The sequence below is a fragment of the Lottia gigantea genome (assembly GCF_000327385.1).
Source record: "Lottia gigantea unplaced genomic scaffold LOTGIsca_61, whole genome shotgun sequence".
NCBI lineage: Eukaryota > Metazoa > Mollusca > Gastropoda > Lottiidae > Lottia > Lottia gigantea.
Genome location: NW_008710086.1, coordinates 679,636 through 701,825, shown reverse-complemented (window position 1 = coordinate 701,825; position 22,190 = coordinate 679,636). Strand labels below are relative to the sequence as shown.

General features: G+C 33.6%; 3 protein-coding genes across 3 annotated transcripts; 2 read left to right on the top strand and 1 right to left on the bottom strand.

Annotated features, from left to right (window-relative positions):
- Positions 1–4,408: 4,408 nt before the first annotated feature.
- Positions 4,409–5,381, top strand: LOTGIDRAFT_128317 (hypothetical protein; the record flags this gene model as incomplete). Its single annotated transcript, XM_009064239.1, has 3 exons — positions 4,409–4,632; positions 4,767–4,887; positions 5,112–5,381. 3 exons carry the CDS (start codon positions 4,409–4,411, stop codon positions 5,379–5,381), a joined length of 615 nt encoding a protein of 204 aa, XP_009062487.1.
- Positions 5,382–11,515: 6,134 nt separating this feature from the next.
- Positions 11,516–18,498, bottom strand: LOTGIDRAFT_235195 (hypothetical protein). The gene is made up of 3 exons (XM_009064238.1): positions 18,156–18,498; positions 13,835–14,002; positions 11,516–12,831 (listed from the first exon to the last, which is right to left on the bottom strand). The coding sequence occupies exons 1-3, from the start codon at positions 18,292–18,294 to the stop codon at positions 12,644–12,646; spliced, it is 495 nt and encodes a 164-aa protein (XP_009062486.1). The 5' UTR covers positions 18,295–18,498; the 3' UTR covers positions 11,516–12,643.
- A 117-nt stretch (positions 18,499–18,615) lies between these two features.
- LOTGIDRAFT_166788 (hypothetical protein) lies at positions 18,616–21,915 on the top strand (the record flags this gene model as incomplete). The annotated part of the gene is made up of 3 exons (XM_009064237.1): positions 18,616–18,655; positions 21,095–21,769; positions 21,803–21,915. The coding sequence occupies 3 exons, from the start codon at positions 18,616–18,618 to the stop codon at positions 21,913–21,915; spliced, it is 828 nt and encodes a 275-aa protein (XP_009062485.1).
- Positions 21,916–22,190: the final 275 nt, after the last annotated feature.

The window sequence follows — 22,190 nt, the reverse complement described above, 5'->3', positions numbered from 1 at the left end:
AAAAGACTGTTAGAATGTGTCTTAATGAGTGAAAGTGTGTGATTTCTGGTTGATTAACCAGTCTTAAAGATTGAAAACTGCATTTTCTGTAAATTGAAGGACAAGGTCATTACATTTTACGAATTATTTTCATTGAATTCAGCTAAATGTTTCTATTATTAATGTTTGAAAGGGAAGTGGTAAACAGCCACCCTGAAATTTTGTTTTATATCGAACTAAAATACAATCAAACTTACCAGTCAAACTGTCAGATGTCTTGTTTCCCATAACACATAATAATAGAAACATTTAGTTTCATTTTACATATTAACTGATCTTCACAATGTCAAGTTGACACGAACTGTGTCTAATACCTTGACTGCATCAGCCACCTTTCTTGTATCATGGAAGTTTGTAAATGCAGCAACTTGATTGGATTGTACTCTGCAGTCAGTCTACAGTAAGCCTGTCATATCATAATAAGCAGTTATGTTTCGTCATAATGACGAAAACTACGATTGGGCGTATTTGGTCTTACAATCCAATCAAATCACTGTTCCATGATACCAAAAAAAACAAACAATGAAGTCAAGGTATTAGACTGTGGCACAGTTTGTAAAAGCTGGACATTGTGAAGATGCTATTAACTCTGTTTCCATTGAATAGATGTTTGATCACTGACCTAGGCTTTTTGAGCCCTGTATCATTGGTTATTCTGCTTAATAGACACTTACTGTAGAAAGTTCATCGTGAGATTTTTTGATGGGGCGTTGGCCATCAAGAGTTTTTCAGAAAGAAACAACTGAATTGAAACTTGGTATGTTGTCATTATGAGAGATTCAGTATTCAATGGAAACAGGGTTATTTCTACTTTCGTTTTTTTCTGGCATTGTAAATACCATATATCTCTTTTCATTTATAACTTCATAGAATGGAACTGTTTCATTCTTTTCACTTGTCAAGTGTTCATTAAAATTCGTGGAGTTATTGCTAGGATAGCAGCAATATTAGCTTTCCAGTCAAATGTTGTAATAATGTGATTTGCAACAAAGAGAATTGTACGTCAATTTAGCTTTAAATTGATAATTGGCATTATATTTTCATTTGTCTGATAATGGCTTGTATAAAGTGATTCTCATATCATTGGACAAAATGCATATGCGTTATAGTCGAGCCAAGATATTTGTTTACATCTAGGCCTGATTCAAACATAAGCACGAGCAGTCCATTTGGTTTTGAGGTAGAATTATAAGTATTAAGACTATACAGACTAAACTTTTATTGTGTTGATTATTACTTATACTACCTTAAGTTAAGTGATCAGTACCCTATATCTCAAAAATTTGTATGACTAAACTTGCACTTTAAAGTGAATAAAAACGTTATTTTTGATATCAAATCATTGATGTATAACGTTAACACTTGTATGTTAATCTAGGATATTTTGAGAAGCAGGGTACTGCTTGCGTTCGTGTTTGAATCAGGCCCAGATGAGTAAAAATATCCTTGCTGAATTCGACATATTCAATTTATAGTACTGTTTTAGAGGATTCACATAGCTAATATGTTATTGTAATACTAACGATAGCCGAATGCTATTGATGTATGTATAATATAATATAATATTATTAGTTATCTATAAAATCAAAATATATCTAGATCTTTAAAATATCACACAGGCATTGGTTCAGACAGGATCATATAGCCAGGGTATGATATTAAACACCTTCAAGGGGCTATATTAAATGGGGCTGTTCAGAATAAAAATGAAAAATCATGTATCAATGACTTAATTACAACTTTTGGTTGAAAAATGATACCAAATATGGTTAATGAGCTATATTTTAGTACTTTTTCTCAAAATCTATCTACATGTCTGAAGATCACCAAGCATGAAGCTCTTAAGTATCAACATGTTTCAGGTTCTGTTTTAATATTTGTTTGTACTTGTAGTAAAGTAAATACTTTCATAATGTTTTACATGTAATTAGGTGTTCAGTGAACCAATTATTTATGACCTGATATTGCTTTTAAAACAAATTCGTTTTTCAATTTTATTTTCTGCTTCAAAAGTTTTGATTTTTTTTCTGATTGATCGGCAACATTTATTTCTGTTCATTCTGATTGACACCCCCCTTTTAATTATTGAACTCTTCCAACACATGCATTTCTTTATTATTATGACATAGTTCATGACTTTATAGAAGAGTTCATTAAGAAATAATAGGGGTGATCTGTTTTTCAGACTTTGTTAATATATATTGTACAGACACATTGTGATACATTTGTTGTGTGTAACCCCCAGTGTTATCATTCTACCCTCCCAGTCACAGTCAGCCCTACCCCCAGTCAGTCAGCCCTACCCTCAATCACAGTCAGCCCTACCCTACTACCCCTACCGTTTCATGTTTAAATGTAGATTCTGTAAAATAAAAGTGCTATATCATTGTCATTTATGTCTTTTTTTATATCCATCGTCATTGTATAGCAGACTTGAACAATGAAACCAATACCCTCATTGCTACGGAAACATGCTGTACAGGTTGAGTCGTGACTGCCTTAAAGGACATGAGCATCATTTTAGGTGGTTGATTTGAGTCTTGAATATATGTAAATAGTCTTCAGAAGAACTGGTAATGTACGAAAATCACATAATTCCTTCAAAAATACCTCAAACTAAGAATTTTACTCACAATCGTGGCCAAGGAACAGTTAAGGCCAGATTCGTCAGGCTAAAACACGATATACCGGTAGAGTCTGGTTGATGTCGGGAAGAGCTGGCTCAATCAGAAAATAGATTTTTGGACAGGCCACACTAAATAGAGCCATCTGGCTGAATCTTGGTAAAAATTCTTAATTTCACCATGCCCATAGCCAGACTTGATTGTTGGGAGGGGCAAGTAATATATCTAGCAAGGGCAATGGTGTATGATGTTAAGTCGCAGTAATGCTAATAGAAGTGGTCAGTTGTCAGATTTTCAAGGGGGCAATACATTTTATCGTGGCGGGGTGGGTACTCTACATACGGTCCTGCATGGACCTTCATTCTTATAAAATGAAATGAATGGAGTTTTACGTCCTACTTTTCTGCACCATGTAGGCTAATGAAGACGGGCAACACCATACAGGGTGCAATGAGGGAAATTTACCAGGACAGCGGCATTAGCCTGCTCTTGTTCGATTTCCGAGGGAGGGATCTTTAACGTGCATGGTCTGTAGCACATGGGGCCGACGGGGCCTCGGTTTATTGTCCGAACAACTAGCCGCTTTTTCAACGTCTGTCCCTCAGAGCTGCATCACTTACGGGGAGAAAACGGATAGAAAAACAGGTCTTCAATCAACGAAGCACAAATTCTTGTTCAAACCACTTTAAACAGTAGCCTTTTAATTATGACACATTTTCAATCCCGAATAAAACTGTGAAATTTTATCATTTGAAAAGCCGAATTGCCGCCAGATGGGTATCATGTGTTTTTACTGGGAGTCGTAAATATCGACAGATTGGGCAAATCTCGCAGAATTAATTAAATTCAGCCATTGTTTTAGCTTCCCAGACCGTGACACCAATCAGCACCTGTTTTGATAATACCGTATTAGGTTAGGTAGAAAAGTGTGAATGGATTAAAAGCTTTTTAAACTGGTGCGAGGAGATTATCCTAATCCAATCGTTTGATTGGTTGACGAAATCCGAAATGTCTCAAACAAAGGACCGTCTTGATAATCTCGACTGTTGACGGAAATTAACGAAAGGTACCGAGAATAAATTATATCACGTGACCGGCTTGATAAAAAGCCACGCTAGCTTTCCGGAATAAGGCAGTTGAAATTTAGGTTAGACGCGACAGAAAAAAGCACAAAATCACGAAATGCCAGAGGTTAGTTTGACTTTTTCTTCAGATTATTTTGTAATTTTAATATTCAAGAACATAAAGGTATAAGAAATCTTAAGATTTGTTGCGATCTGCTTAGGCTTTGAGGCGATCGAAAATGTCTTCACACTGATGCGCAAGTGATGCAGTCGCCATTTTACATTTTGAATTCTTATCAGTTCAACATTTTATTTTGTAAAATTGTACATTAATCAAAAACATTGATTTGAATATGATTTGCCTTTATTTCTTGACCGCAGATCGTTCATTTTGCAGGGCAATAGGTAGATTGGTTTGGGCCTTTTTAGTTTTTGCTCCTAATTTTATTGTTGTTGCCTTCTTCAACTCTGACACTTGAGCCTTGCCCCCCTCACCCCTGCTTTTGCTAGGACTGTGAGGCTAGAGGAGAAAGACATAAAACCACACAATCGTTATTATTGTAATGAGATTTGCTGTTCGATTCCAATGTTTCTTTGCTGAATTAAAACTTGGCCAATCTAACTTGGGCTTGAAGCACTAATTTAATGGTTGATTATTTAAAATTTTATTTTCAGTACGGTATGAGACGAGGCGGTGGGGGAGGAAGATTTGGAGGAGGGGGTGGGGGTCGTGGAGGAGGTCGCGGTGGCCGTGACGATTACCTTGACCCTGAAAGTGAACAGTTCCGTAAATTATTTATTGGTGGATTAAGTTACGAGACTACAGAAGATGGTTTAAAAGGACATTTTGAACAATGGGGAGAAATCGTTGATGTTGTAGTCATGAAAGATCCACAAACCAAAAGGTAATAATTTGTAATTCTCTCTCTCAGTACGTAATGCATTGCAGTAAGATACACACATTTGAAGTTTTTACCTCTACAGTCAGTTCAATGCTGAAATATTGTTAACCATTCCAAATTTCTTTTTTTCATTGCAGATCCCGAGGGTTTGGTTTCGTCACATTTAAAGAAGCAGCCATGTTGGACGAGGCCCAGAAGAACAGACCACATACAATTGATGGACGTGATGTTGAGGCTAAACGAGCCATGCCTAGAGCTGTAAGTATTATATTATAGCACAGGATTTCAAATAACAACCCTTCTAAAATTATTAGAATTCTTAAGTTAATTTTCTTGGCATGGAATCTCAGTAATTTGTGATCTAATTCAATTTTGAATTTCTAGACATCTGCGTGTCATTTGAAAACAATTTCTATGCCTGAATGTGTTATCGGGATACTAAGACTGAAGATATTTTATTGTAAACTTCCTTTATTTTCTAGGAAAGTGGCAGATCAGAATCTCAAGCGACAGTAAAGAAGATGTTTATTGGTGGAATGAAAGATGACACGACCGAAGACCAGATCCGTGATGTGTTTAGTCCCTACGGAAAGATAGAATCCATTGATATTATTAAAGATAGAGCCTCACAGAAACCAAAAGGATTTGCCTTCGTTTTATTTGAAGATTATGATACTGTTGATAAATGTGTTTGTAAGTTGAAATTTTTGTGGATTTTTACTTTAGAAGCATTAGCTAGCACCATTTGCTGAGAAATAAAAGACATCACCTTGGAATGCAATCTTTTGTGTCCTAAATTGATTTGCTTTCTAATATTTTATATTATAAATTTGCACTGAAGTGAATTACTGACTTGGCGGATGATTATTAGTGTGTTGACTAGTTTTGTTGGATGAATTGAAGAATTAATTCCAATTGGAGGGGTTATTTTTAGGAATTTATCTGTCTGCTTTTGACTGTTTTCTTCTTGTATTTTAGTAATCAGTAAATTTGATTTGAATGGTAAGAAGGTAGATGTGAAGAAAGCTCAGGCCAAGGAAAGTGGAGGAGGAGGTGGTGCTGGAGGACGAGGTAGTCGTGGGGGAGGAAGACCTGGTGGCCGTGGTGATTTCGGTGGATCTGGGGGCTACAACTCTGGAGGATATGGAGGTTAGTGAATGTCTTATTTTACTTCTGTATCTTTACCTATAAAAAAGTATGAACTGCGGTGTCAGTCATGTAAAAATTTTGATTTTTCTGGTGCAAACTTGTCTGCCCTCTTATTTTTGGTGCAGTAGCCCAATAATTTGCAGAATTTCTTTGCGGTAACTTAACCTAGTTGTAGCTAGGTGATCAATGTCATAGATTCGTAGTTATTTCCCCTTAGTTTACAAATCTGATTATACCATGCTTCAATTTGTGATTGAATTAATAAGATTATAAAAGTGGTTTTGTAAAGTAACGAGAATGTGTTTTATTTTAGGAGGAGGATACGGTGGTGGTCAAAGTTACGGAGGAGGATCAGGATATGGTGGGGGTAGTAATTGGGGCGGTAACCAGGGTGGAGGATATGATAATTACTCAGGTGGATACAGTCAAGGAGGTAATGCGTCTTAAAGATATTTTTTAGGCCAAATTAATATTTCTCATTAATGTGATAGTTTGCCTTAAACAACATATTGATCTTGGTTTGATATTGTAAATTCATCTCACTAGTCGATGAAACCTGGTTTATTTGTCTTCCACCGGGACATTTTGAATTTTAAAATTGTCACGATTTCTAACTCTTCATTACGACTATTTAACATTTTAAAATAATTCTTGTAAACTGGTTCACAATACGTCCTTGAATTTAGCATCCTTAATAATAATTTTCTTATGTGTTTTCCAGGTGGAGGAGGAAATTGGGGTGGTAATGAAGGCTTCGGACAGAATTATGCTGGAAGTTATGGGGGTGGGGCTATGAGAGGAGGTGGAAATTATTCACAGAGAGACACTGGACCATACGGAGGTAAATATTAGTTCTTTGATTCCTGATGAAATGTCTTGTACTTGCCAGAAACTAAAAAAAAAAAATGCAAAAAAACTGAACAATGTACTGCGTATTTATGATGATTGTTAATCTTGTCTGCCAAAAATTTCTTGCACATGCAACCAATGAAAGGAGAAATATTTCAAATCTTCACTTCTATTTACAGGAGGGTATGGATCAAGCGGTGGATACGGATCAGGAAGTGGTTACGGTGGTGGAGGAGGATACAATCGTAGTTAGATCATCCAATCATTTTTCAACTTACAAAAACAACAAGGTAGGTGCTGATACAATCAGAGCTTATGTCTTTATCTTTCAACTTTTCCAAAAAATATTCCAGTAAATTTTTTCCTTATTTCATGATTTTCTGATAGTTATTAAGTGTTTTTGAATTTTTTCCCAAATTTAGGTAGGCATTCGAACAGAATTTAATAGGAAAGCAGCTTAATTTAATCCACGCCAGAATTATTTATGTTACTACAGAGTTATTCCTCTTGATTACATCAAAAATAGACAAGTTTAGGATGTTAGATAATTCAACATAAGTTCCTCGAAATACAGTTATTGCCCTTGAATACCAGTAAGCTCCCTTTGTTAAGGAAGTTCGTAACCAAGACTAAGAATTTTACGATCTACAGTTAGAGCCTTTTCCAGTTAGGCAGGTGATAAGAATACAAGTTATTTCCCTTTGAAATAGAACAGGATGAGTTAGCTCCCATTTTGGAGAGATTTATGATACTACAGACTTCGCGTAAAGAGTGATTTAGGAGTAGGGATAGATTATCTCCCCTGGTTATCCACAAGGCAGAGTTAATGTTCTTAGATGTTCTACTATTAGGCAGACGAGTTGTTTTCCAATCCTGCTACAAATAGATGCTGTAAAGACCTTTGTATTGTGTAATAAGTGTTTTTAAAACTTTATCAAAAAAATTGACGGCCACGCCTGATATTTACGATTCTTTGTTGCTATTTTTAGCAAGTGCTACGTCATTTTCATTTTTTGTCGTGAATTTTATTCATCCATATTATGTGTATTTATTTTGTTTCTCAAAATAAAGGAAATTAATTTTAGGTTAGGTAGTATTTTTGAAATATAATATAAGGGACTATATTGGAATGGAATGCTTAAGAAGGTGGGACTTGTAGGATCTAACCTGTTAGCTTTTTAAGGCCCTTTTTCACTTGTCTTATGTGTGAACGAAATACATGTACTTCTCTTTATGCTAGTGAGGATATAGTGGGAAAGGGTTATGTTTTTTTTCCTTTGTGGGTTTTTGGGCAAAGGGAAAGAATTTATTTCAGTGAAAATTTTAACTTTTGAATTTGATTGTGAGGGAAGAGAAACTTAATGGTTGAGTCCAACAAGAATGTAAGGGGTGGGGATGAGTGAAATTATGTGGGGAACATTTTGTGTTAATAGCAGAAATGGGTATGAGAAGATACTGGTGTGATAGGCTTTGTTTAAGTCTTAAGATTGGTTAGAATGGTATTAAAACTAGGCTGTGAATAAGTCTAAATTCAACTATAAGTACTGGATAGTGTGTGACTACATGTCATTGTAGCCTTGGTTATCCTAGATAGATATAATGTTAAGATATTTTGAAGAGTGGTTAGGCAATTCTTGCTAGAGTAGGGTAAGGAATATACTTAGTTATTCTCAAATAAATTTTCTATTTTAAATTTCAATGCTTTTTCCATTTTGAATAAGCTAACAAGTTGAAGAAATTTGATGGTATAATCTTCCTGAATGTCTCTTAATCTGTACATTTTTCAAATATATGAATCTGTAAAGTTGTTATTTTTGGACAAGAAAATCCTTTGTTTATAAGACATATAGACATTACAATAAAACACTAAGATATATAGATATACTACTTCTACATTTATTACATACTAAGTTTTGAAACACATACACGTAACGTTTTACTTGATAACGTTACCTGTATGTGTTCCAAAATGTATGTAATAAATGCAGAAGTAGTATATCCATATATCTTAGTGTTTTAAAGAAAATCCTTGACTAAAAGTGGCTAATTTTGATGATAAAATTATGAGAGTATTCAGCCAAGACTGGCAAGAAAAACAAATCAACAGCCCTTAAATTCCAGTACAGATTAATGGAGGTATTTAGTAAGATTAGAAATGATTTTTATAGGCACCCTTAAGTTTTAACCTTATTTTAATCTAGTTAATCTACTTTCTTTTATGAAGGATTTTGAACGAAAAATCACTTGGTGGACTTGTCCTTTGAATAAACAGCTCTTGGAGTGATGAATGGTTTATGGTGATGAACTATTTAATAGAAATGGTTCTGTCCATGATGATCAGATAACCAGTTGGTGTCTACACTAAAGAAAGTGATAGCGTTCATACAAAATGGCATTGTAGAGATATTGTTAAGAATTAGGAGATGAAGCAAGGTAATTATGCTCTATATTATGTATCTCAAAATCAATCTAATTCATCAAAGCAAAATGAATATTGACAAAGTTGTTTTACAACTTAGTGTTCTGCAAGTCAAGATGGCTGGTGTGTATCTGATCTTATTCCATTCTTATTAGACCTTGGCTTGTTATTTTAGTAGATAGCAGTCTGTAATAACTGATGTAAGGGGGGAATTCTAACAATAGGTGAATTTGATGTTATGGTTTCTCTCATTTCAGGCTTGAAACTAGAGGAGAGATCAGCTGATGAAAGTTCAGTCTTGAAAGATCAATGGAAATTAATTTTTTATAAATAAATGAATAACATGAATTTAGTTTTCTCTTTCTCTTGAAGATCTTTCCCAAACCTCCCAGACAGTGCCTGGGCCCTTGTTTCTTTTATTGCAAGGGATGTATTCCTCATTTAAAGTAAACTTGGAGCGGTGTTGTCAATTTGTAACGGGCCCTCATTGCGTCCAAACCATGTCCCCATTCGCCATTATTCCTTGTCAAAACTAATATTCGTGATACAATAAGTTGGCTTTGAAAATATCTCCGATGTTGCAAGATCAGATTTGTCCAAGAACTATTTACAGCCAAAAGTTCAGTTCAAATAAATTATGTCAGACATCAGATGCTGACAGACTACTGACAAAAACTTGACCTGCAATTTTAATCAAGGATTATTGAGTGTAAGGAAGGCGCTATTCGTTTATTGAATAACTGACTTGAAAAAGGTACAGTTTTTACATTTGATAGTAAGAAGAAATCCCTCCCTTGTTGGCTGGTCATTTGATATTGACGCTGAAACCTGGAGTATCCACCTAGAGTATCCCACTGAGCTAAATATAGACTATAGGATATCTATGGAGTATCCGTACTGAAAGGGAGGTAATTTGTGAGTTACTTCCCTTATACCAAGAACTGTCAGCATAAATCTGATTTGACTATAGGTCAGGGGCCTTATTCTTGAAAACTTAACTCAAGATGATTTTAGTTTTCCAGTCATTTGATTGGTCAATTACTAAAATTGATTTTAAATAAAGCATTATTATCCAATCAGATTGCTGCATTTCTTAAAATCCTGATTTTATTTCAGTTTTGGAGAATAAGGCCCCAGTTGCTTTTATGGGAGAGTATCTTCTTAACACCCACTGGGACGCCTTATAATGATAGACCAAGCAAATGTCTTCCTTGGGGGGAAATATTACCCTTTGATCCCCCCCCCCCCCTCATCCTTTATAGTTCAGCCTGTCCTTTTCTAATACCCCCAGATCCAGTTTTATTATCACTGGCATTATTTGAAGAAGAAAGTGAAGTCAATTTCATTGGACAATTTATTATAAAAAACCAGTAGATTTAACAAGTAGAAAAAATCCTATATTTAACAAGTAGACTATGATAATATAGGTTTATTTACATCTTTAATTATTCATTGAACATTTAATAAAATTAGTTTTCTTTTAATTATACATTATTAATGGTTTATATTCAAAAAATATCTTCTCACTACCAGCTTATTGTAGCATTTTTTGGGGGGTAGTGATATAAACTTTTGCTTTTCTTTGTACAAGTCTTTTATATATGGGGGGGAATTTAAGTTCTCAAGAAAGGTCAATATGAGTATATATTCATCAGTCAGCTTACCTGGTGTCATAAAGTTACAACAGAATCCCTGTCAAATCTGGAAAATTGGAAAACTAACTAATCATAAAACTATATTCTAATCTTAATATTAAGAGTTTTTCAATAGTTAATTGCATATTTATGGATACTTACTAAGTTTTTTTGATTTATCAGATTATATAAGGATTCTGTTATGTTATTTTTGACACCAGGTATATCTACTGTTTCTTTTCACTGTATGAATGGGTAGCTTTAGGCCATAAAGTTATAAACAGTTATTATATACATCCTTTAGGCCTAAATCTAAAAATGAAGATAGCTAAAAACTAAATCAAATAAAATTCATAAATATTTTACATCTAAAATCATAATATAGAATAAAATAAAAAATATATCTTTGGTAAAAGATACAAATATTGAAAGAAAGATGAAAAGTAAAGATTTATAAATTGCGTATCATTTGGCTTAAAATAATGAAACAAATCAACATGTGTATCATTCTGACTCCTGTTAAACAATTAAAACTAAAACCCTGATAACTTATCATTGGCCATTTTCATCTTAAATATTAACTGTGATTATTTTAGTTGGCCATTGTTAGCTCTGCTCACACACTGTCTCCGGCACTAGATGTAATGATAACATAGGTGATATAATAGAGATAGATCATCTTCATACTGTCAAGTTTTTATAAACTGTGTCTAATATCTTGACATTGTGAAGATGGAGACAAGTGTAAGTGTGTAATATCACAAACCTATTTTTCAACATATTCCAAGTAGGTGCTGAAGAGTAGGACATATAACTCCTTTTCATTTTTTTCTTTAACATAACAATAAAACAAACAAACTTAAACAAATCAGCAACATCACGTCAATTAACATTTTAAGAATAAAAAAAAGTAAATATTCAATTTATTAGTTTTATCCAAAATTCAAAAAAATGTAAAGCACATAGAATCAATTTTAAATTGAATTTAGTGCCAAACCTCATGTCTTGATCTTTCTAAGATTCTAATTTTCAATCAGGTATCCTGGTTCCTGCAATTTATCTTCTTTCTTTACAATCCCTTTAAGGAAGATAAACAGTAATCTGTACAAGTCAAAGTATGGAAGTTTAACCTCTAATGTCTATCAAGATTATTGTAGATTTTATAAACCAAGGACTAAACTTTATATTGAGGATATATTTGTAATTGTAACAATATTTAGATAAAGGCACTAAGAGTGTTGTACATTTCACCATCTATTTCTAATTATACTTTCTGGAAATCATGTTAATAATAGATTTAATCATACCTTCATTGTTACATCAATAACTTTTTCTAGACTAGAGTCAAACCCTGAATCCCTAATATACCGGTATTGAAGATTATTAAATCCCTCGTTCAAATGATTAAACACATCAAGTTCTATTTATTTTGGCTGTATTTAATTCTACCCATGAAAAATAATGATAAAACTTATTCATCATGAATGTCTACAGCAATTACAGCTTGTTGGCTGCATTTTATTTATCTGTTGGTTTTGATACTTCAAAAAAATTGGAATTATGAATGATGATGACAATATAAATTGTTGAAACGTGTAAAGACTGAGGAGTAGCATGCCATAAATTGAGTTCCATTATTTAGAGTCTATCAAGTTTCAGGAAGCCATTGAAAGGGAGGGAATCTAGAGGAATCTATTTATATATTATATCTGAAATTAGCACTATAACAGTTGGAATTGAAGAGACCCAACCTGATATAAAACTGGGGGTAGGGCTCCTTGCAATTAAGTCTTTTGGAAAAATCAGAACATTTTGATTCTAGTGGAGCGTCATTCAAAAATATATGTTTTTAGGGTCAGGTGAGGGAACAATTATTCCCCCTGCCCAGCCTGTTGCCCCGTAATTGTCAAGTCAGGGCCTCAATATATCTATATCACAATGTTTGTAGTTGGAATTCTGTAGACTATTGGTAAACTGTAACATAAGATTTTTGTTGGCAGGATGGATCAGCATGGGGCGTTAATATCGTACATTCACTGATATAAACACGTTTATACATCCTGGCATAAATTAGGAGAAAAAATCCCCATTTCCATGTCATAGCACACCATACACAGGTTAAAAAATATCCCTCACCATAAACCACTAAACCTGTAATACAAAATAATATATTTCAGGAATAAATGTGGATCTTGTTATCGTTATAGGGAATTAACGCTGGTTTATCATGTGACAAGACAAATGAACCCTTCTGATTAAAATTCAAAATATTTTTTTTTTAAACTGTAAAAATGGGCATAAAAAGGGATTGCTTCAATTTACTGGTCACTGTCAATCATGTGGGTGTGTCATAATATATTTTTTATGAATGATAATGAGATAAAATAAGTCGAGAGAACATTTTGAAAATTCTAGCTGATTCTTCTATTAATTCAAATTAACAAAACAAACGTTTATGTGTATTTTCTGAAGAAGGATTCTAAATTACAGTCGTTTGAAAGAATTTGGCATTAAATCAATAATACATTATCACTAACTCTTTATCAAAAAAAATAGTATATTATTACAGACAAAAAACAAGAAAAACAAATTTTGAAAAACATAGACCTGTTTTATTAAATACCCAGTAAACCAATTTTCAGATAAACATTAAGATCTTATCTACAAGGTATTCAATAAATATATTCAGATAACAGAGATAAAACTCTAATCTTGTTACAGGAACCATTCTTAGTAATTATATAACATATACTTAAACTCTTTCAGATTTCTTATCCATTCATCCTGATATACAAATAGTATTAACAACTTCTAAATGTTATCTCAAGACGTTATCCCTGTCTTTATCAGCTTATCCTTATTTAAAGAGATTGTACAGGGTTTTCTCAACTTCATATATGTATTAGGGACATTGTTAGCAATGATTTACATCATTCCATTTTTTCAATCAGTTGTAGGTAGGTAGGTAGGTAGATGACAAGTTAATCAGTTGTATGTAGGTCTTGTATTTACACTAAAAAAGGGCTTGTGATGTGATGTGATGATAATGATATCACTATTAAGGATTTAACTATGTTTTCAGAAACCACAGACACCTGACAAAAATTTGGAATGATGCAAACTCTTGTAAATACTACAGAACCAATTGACTTACCTTGGTGTTGTGTAATCCCCAGAACAAGGTACACCACGAAACCACAAACTCCGGCCAACTGTATAAAACATCCTGTTAACATAAACCGTTGTAGTGTGTAGGGATACGCAGCAAAAATCTGGCGTTGATATCCAAAATGGATGTAAATACTAATAGATGCTGCTAGTCCTGAAATATTCAAAGATGGCAATTATGAGAAATATTAAAAACAGAACCTGAAACATGTTGTTTCTCAGAGTTTCATGCTGTGTGATCATCAGACAACTAAAACAGAACCTAAAACATGTTGTTACTCAGAGTTTCATATTGTGTGATCTTACGAATAAGACAACTGACCTTAGTGTGCTTATTGGCATTTATGATGCTTTTGCCTAAAGATGAGGTGCCCCCAGGGCATCCCCCCACCCCCCTACCCCCAGGGAATATATTATATCCAGCCTACAAAGCAGAGCACTAAGTGGTAAGAATATGGGCTTGCTGTATCAAGTTACCATAAACACTTTGTAATACCAAAAGTAACTGAAACCAAGATAGGATGTTTACTTAAAACTGTCCTGTTAGAGCAGATGACTGAGGCTGAATTCAGAGCAGATGACTGAGGCTGAATTCAGAGCAGATGTTTAACTGTTGGTTTCTTTGTTAAATCAAGATAACAATCTAATATACTACTGTATCACCTGACCTAATTAATAAGTCTATATTACATAATTAATTATCTTTTATAGTCCAACATCCTATTTATAATCTCTGGGGTTATCTTTTAACATGCTCCCAGCTCCTGTATCAGATTCAAATTTAAACTTTGTCCCCTGGTTAGTTCTTAATTAGGTCAAAAGTGACCTAGATTTCATTATCTATTTTTCCTACCCTAGTTAGATATAGGTTTCATTATCTTAAACTGATGTCACTGATAATATCAATAATAACCAAATTATACATTTAGCTGAAATGTCAAAAATTATAGGATTATAAAAAAATCTTTGAAAAAAGTTATCAATAATTAAAAAGATGCTGAATTGCAGATTTCAGTGAAAATTATCAAAATTATTTGTATAGCTAAGATTTAAGATATAAGAGAAAACAAAATAAATCTTCAAAAGGGATGCTGATAAATACAAAATCATAAAAATGCTAAATTAAAGATTTCAGTGAAAATTTCTACTTGGAAATTATTTTCAAACCAAAATTTATGTTTCAGAGAAAACCAAATACACGAAAATTACATAATTAGCAATTAAGACTCTTTGAAAGTGATGTTGATAGATTAAGTCACAGAGTCAAAGGTTTAGCCATCTTCCTTTTGCAATTATTAGCCATAAAGTAATGATGAGGGGAAAGAAAGGAGATAACAAACGGATAAAGATTTTAATTTGAAACTAAGAGTGTAACCTGGGTGAAAAGTTTAAATATGACCCCCTGTAAAGTTTATCTTTATTATCTCTGTTTAATCTTCCTGACTATAATAATATATTAAATATTAACAATTAAATCATACACATTTTATATTTATATCCACTTCATTAGATTTGTGGCTTTTCATGTATCCCTGTTTTCATGTATCCCTTTTTTCATTTATCCCTGTTTTCATTTATTCCTGTTTTCATGTATCCCTGTTTTCATGCATCCCTGTTTTCATGTATCCCTGTTTTCATTTATTCCTGTTTTCATGTATCCCTGTTTTCATGCATCCCTGTTTTCATGTATCCCTTTTTTCATTTATCCCAGTTTTCATTTATTCCTGTTTTCATGTATCCCTGTTTTCATGTATCCCTGTTTTCATTTATCCCTGTTTTCATGCATCCCTGTTTTCATTTATCTCTGTTTTAATTTGTCTCTGTTTTCATGTATCCCTGTTTTCATGTATTCTGTTTTCATGTATCCCTGTTTTCATGTATCCCTGTTTTCATTTATTCCTGTTTTCATGTATCCCTGTTTTCATGTATCCCTGTTTTCATTTATCTCTGTTTTAATTTGTCTCTGTTTTCATGTATCCCTGTTTTCGGGTATCCCTGTTTCCATTTATCCCTGTTTTCATGTATCCCTGTTTCCATTAGCCCATATCTAATATCCTCTAAAAGAGATTGTAAAGAAGTTTTCTAAATCTGTAGATCGGGGACACTGATAGCATCAATTTGTACACATTAAAATTTTCAATTTTGGAGTCAAATAAGTACGACATAAAACTCATTTGCCATATTTAAAATTCCTCCTTAAGACATTTTATATAACCTCCATTTCCAATACTAGGAAATAATAGGTATAATGGGGTGAGATTCAACACCGGGCCGATTCTCAGAAGCACTGGCACAGGCATCAGAATTTTACCTTAAGGATTCGAACACACAACACCTAATCACCTAGCAGACAACAATGCAACTCGCTACTGACTGAGCTATTCTACTAGTTATAAAAGTATTGTAATTGCTCGAGATATGACCTTGTTTAGTAATATTTGTATAAGTTATGTATGTTAAAATGACATTGGTATATAAAAATAAAATTGAGTCAGATCAGTATGACGTAAAGTAAATAATTTAACAACTGAGTTATTATTGAAACAGGGTTCACTATCTGGGACAGCTAATTTATCAACTCATACAAATACAAAATAATTACTTCAACGTTTAGACTAAAATACCGAAAGTCTTGCCTTTAATAAACTGGTTTCAAAGTTCATTTCTCTGTTAACAGTGGCTTATTTAGGGAGAGGGCCTGTGAAAGGTTTTATGTTGAAGTGAAAATTAAGCCCTCTAAATGCTTAAATTCATCTCAAGCCATCTTACTTCTTAATAGGCTGTGACCCTGCGATGCTCACAGCGGAGAGACATCTCTCATTTTTGGTCTCCCTCTCAGACATTTTCTAGATACATCCTTGTCTATTTTGGTTGAAAAACAAGGTTCACTATATATGACAGCTGAATTGTTATCCCTGGCCTTAAACATTGAGAACTTTTAAAACACTTATTTTAATTCTAATTTATCTGTTTATTTGGGTTGGTCAATTTGGCAACCATTTAAGAGAGTCCACATGGATACAAACTTTAATTATTGTTATTTTGGTTGGTCAACTGTCATCCCTTTTAGACAGTCTGTATAACTAATAATATAGTATACATGTATTCATTATATTATGTACATTGCAAACTTCCTGGATATAAATCTATATATTTAGTTTATATTACCTAGTTCAACCAATGAAATACCTTCCTATTAAAGTAGATATATTGGTATTATATTACAGTTGAATGCAGATATAAGCATGACTTTGCAGATCCTGAATAGAATTATAATAACAACACAAATAAAATCAGTGATCCTTGAAGTCACTAAAAATCAACAGAGTGTCCGCAATTTACATTATTATTGGTAAATACTTGTAACCTAGGCCAGTGTTTCTATAAAACCGTGTTAACACCAAATAAATTAAGGCATATCATATTTATTATTATATATATTTCTAACTACAGCAGGTATAACCATTCAATTCAGACCTGCATTGAGAGAAATCATTGATTGAGATTTGTACTAATTAACTCTAATTAACTCTAATTAACTCTAATTAATTATCACTGACAATTACAACAATAGTATATGTTAATTATCTATAATCAATATTCTTCCTGCATCATCATGCTTTTTATCATTTTTAAAACACAACACAAATTAGCCCTGACTTCCTCTTTGTTGATCAACTGTTACAAGATCTTTTATACCCTCAAGGCTGGCTTTCTTCATCAGTTGCCTGAATCTATGTTGGCAAAAAAGACCAATATTGATCATTGTTTTGAATTTTTCATCACAACTTTTAAACCCATTCGTCCTCTAAGTTGGCTTACTGTCTCTCTTGGCTTACATTTGCTTAAAGCCCTTACATCCTTTAGATTGGCTAATTTATTTGATGTAATGGTAAGCTAAGGAACTGTCTGTCATCCCTAATAAACTCTACTATGGCTACCAAGTTTCATCCAGTTTAGGTTGCCTTGCTATACAATCTTAGTGCCCTTTATATCCCCTAGTTCCAAATTCTATAAATTGTATCCCATGATATCTTGTGAACCTACTGAGTTTCCAGAGAAAAAGGTCAACAATGGCATGGCAGAATAATTCCTGGCATTAATAGAGATCCCCCTCCCCAACCCCCAACCCCAACACCACATACATCCATTCACCCCAAAAATCCTTCCAAAAATATCATATTAATCTCAGAAACATTTCGTCATTATAACGGAGAGGTATATGAGTGATAATGACCCCTAATACCGGGCCAATATTACGTTATAACGCACAGTTCTAGTATAGTACAATAATTAAAGAGTGTTACCTGATACAAGGCCCCATAATGCTGTATTCCAGTTATGAAAATGGAAACCAAACACACAGAAAACGCTGAGACCCACTAAAAATCCTGTGATGCTGAATATAAGCCGAGAAGTAACGGCACAGGCTGTCGGAGTCGCCATCCCGTTAGATTTCAATCTACTGCTATATGAATAATCACTTATCTAATATACATCGTCTGCTTCAGTCTGGATGGTAAAGACTTAAAACGTGCGGTAAGTAACGTAGCCAAAGCCAAAGTTGAATTCAGAATTAAAGACTTACTAATAGAGACTACGGGTACTTGTTCTCGTTTTATCACGTGAGAAGTGACGGTAAGAACTAAACCGGAAACGATCGGAATCACGACTGAATTTCCCGAATTTAAAGTGTTTTTAGTGTTTATTGTATTAAAAAATTAAAAGATGCCAAGGAAGAAGGTTGCCAGAGGACGAGGCGGCAGAATGACGAGATCTAATATCGCTAAAGCAGACTCCATGTCAGGTAATTTCAGAATTTGTGTTTTGAATTTGTGTCACAGTTTCGTTTTCTGACAATTCTTCTGTCACTGTCATTATCTGCGTCGATCACCGTAACAGTACTGGCACTTTTTTTGTGATCGGATTTCCTTGTAGCGATTATAATTGTCGACGGGGGAAATTATTACTAGAATTATATCTGAAATTCTAATAAGTCAATCAATTGATTATTAGCCTTTTTAAAGCCAATTAAGAATGTCAATGGAATCCACACTGAGTGATTGTCATTGTGTGATATTGATGGGTAGTGTGAGGTATATATGACAGTTATCAGGTAGTGTTGTACACAAAATCACACCTTTCTAATGGACTGTCACTTATAATTTATCTCCAGTTCAATAATTTCTTAGAATTTCATTTTTCTATCTAATTTCTCCAATATTCAAAATAATTTCTTTTTACCGAATGCCATTTGTATTAGAATAATTTTGGATTCATAGACAAAAAATGACATGTTTGAAATTAACACACTTTCCTCCAAGAAAATTCACCTGAATATAAACATATTTAGACTGAAACTTCTTTTTTCCATTGAAATATTCATATTCATTTGATGGGTTGCGATTGAGAAAAATAAATAATTTCTTAATTGATATATTTAAGAATTTGTTTGCTTCAGTCTTGATTTTAAAAATATTTTATTTTTTGAATATTTTCCATTGATATTACTCATGACTATCCTTCTGTATGGTTTTAATTTGCCTGCGGAAACAATCTCAATCTGTTTTGGCAGGGTCAGAGCTAATTATCGGTGGTCGAAGTTGTCTTTAACATTTTTGTCCCGAGTTTTTAAGTAGTATCTAACATTGGTCTGACCGAGAAGGTTCGTTTCATAAAGATACATAATTCTACCATGTCTCACTTTAGCAAGTGAACCTCGTATAAGGAACGATGTAATAAATTTTCAAGATGTCGACAGCCAATTGACACTTGGGATGTGGTCCTCTCGAACAGTCATATCTAGCATTTTATGTTTAAACGTTACAAATCTAATATTAATGATCCAGTTTTAGTCTCCAAAGCTTAAGCTAAATATTTTAAATGTTTGTACTACAAATTTAGGAAAACTTAAAAGAAAATGGGAATCTAGCCTATTCTACAAACATGATTTATTTCTAAAGAATCTTAACATTGCTAGCTGTTTTTACCCTTTTCCTATATTTGTCACATGTTTATCAAACCTAGTTGAATTAAATATTCACAAAAAATACAGATCTTACAGATAAAATGTTCAGAATATTCCTGATAAATTTCAATCTAAATAAGATAATGAGTTTGTTTCTGATAATTGCAAAGTTTGCCTGTCCACCATTTTAACACGTAAATGTAATATTGAAACCATTGAAAATATAAGTTCACTAAGACTAGCATAAAGATAGCCCTGTTAGCAGGGAATTGTTAGCTATTTTGATAGAGTACACGACAAATCTGTATTGGAGATGATGACATCAATTTGTTTTTTTTTCTTGCAGAAATGATTTCGGCCTCATTTTCTATTTCCATTTTCTTGAAAGATGACCAAAAACTAAATTTGGCTGTTAAAAAAGCAGACGATTTGGTAAGAAATCAAATTAAAAAAATCGTCAGGCTGCAGCTTCTTTGAGTAAGGGAGGTAACTTTAAGTAGCTAGTGATTGAAATGCCTGGTTTAATTTTCATGGAAGCAAGATCAATTATGTGTAGCTAAATCTCAGATAGTGTTTGTCAAACAGCTGCACTGTGTCTAATATCGAAATCTAAGTCTGCATAGACAATCTTTGTATTGTTTCCTCTGTCAGTTATGCAAGTCCAAGGGGGGCTGACATGAATAAATTAATCCAATCATCTAAAAGAGGCCCTGTATGCTGCAGAATGTACATCATAGATCCTTTAACAGTTTAAATTTAAAAAAAAAAGTCATTATTGTAACCTGTTTAGATTTAGCTTCAGATAAATTCAAAATGTTTCCCTAAAGGTTAAAACATCAAGTATTTTTCTGTTCATATAGCTACTTAAAGATACCAGAATCGTCATTAATATCAGGAAAGTGCAGACTGCTGTAAAATTATATTTTCTTTCAGGCATTTTTTCTATTAGTTTTGTTATAGCCCTGTAATCCCCTAGTCAGGAATTTTCATATCAATTTAATAATTAGTTTTTCAAACATATTTTTTATTAAGATTTAGTTTTTATGAATGTGATTTTACGATTTAAAACCAAGTTTCTAATATTTGTTGATTTTTGTGGAAGAATCAGATATTTAATAGTGAAAGATTTCAAATTTGCAGCATGTTTCAAAAGTGCATTAAAAAATATTTTGGAAAATTTTGATGCAAGTTCTGTCAATTTTGCTGGAAACAGTAACTGTTTGAAATTTGATTTGATTTGTTTCTGTAAACCAATGGATTATGTGACTTCTTTTTCAGAATTTTGGGTTCCAGCTTCGAACATTACGAAGAAATTTGAAGAACCGATCCTTTCTGACGAGGAGAAAAAAGCTCAAGAAGAGGCAGAGATAAAAAATGAAGAAGAGGTGATGCTGGGAAAAGCTGATCCACTTCCAAATGACGATATGGTATATTACGATCCTGAAGACGAAAAAATCAAACATATGAAAATGGAAAATACAGAGGCGTCTGCTAGCTTCGAAACCAAAGATTTCGACAGATTCGTTCCTGAGACGGCGACCACAAAAGATGAAATATTCATCCCAGAAGACATGAAACTGCCATTAATTGACGAAAAATATTCAAATCCGAAACAGGAAATGAATCCTATTAATTATTCCGTAGACACAGAGAGTTCTGATATGGGAGAGAACTCTTTTGATGTTAAAATGGAAGTCGTGCAGGTGAAACCAGACACGGAATCTGGATACGTTAAATCCACCAAAGCTCCTGTCATGCTGCTGAATGAGAAAATTTCGGGGTTGGTTTACGAAGTAATCAGTAGTTCCAATGATCCTAAGAATCCGGAATTTGAAATGAAAGTGACAGTCCAAGGAGAAGATTATACAGCCAGAGCCAAATCTAAAAAATTAGCGAAGCAGGAAGTGGCTCGTCTACCATTGATGAAATTATTCAAGATCGTCTGTGTCCCTGGTGAGTAAGGTTTTTATATATATATATATACAGATTCAACAGGAAGCTATGCAGATGTTGTGCAATACTCCATGGTATGCATCTGGGTCACACCAGGGATACATATGGGCTTCATTTTGGGCAATGTCTGGGATACAGCGGGATGACAACAGGGCAGCGTCAGGGTTTCATCAGGGAAGCTATATCTGGGCTACAGCAGTCCTATACCAGGTCCTGTATCAGGGTAACATCTGCAGTACATCTTGACTGCATCAGGGCTACAACTGGGCTACATCAGGGATAAATATGGGTTTTTTCAAAGCTACATCAGGGCCACACCATAGGGCTACGCCTGGGATACATATGGGTTTCTTCAAAGCTACATCAGGGCCACACCGTGGCTTCAAAGGGCTACAACTGGGCTACATCAGGGATAAATATG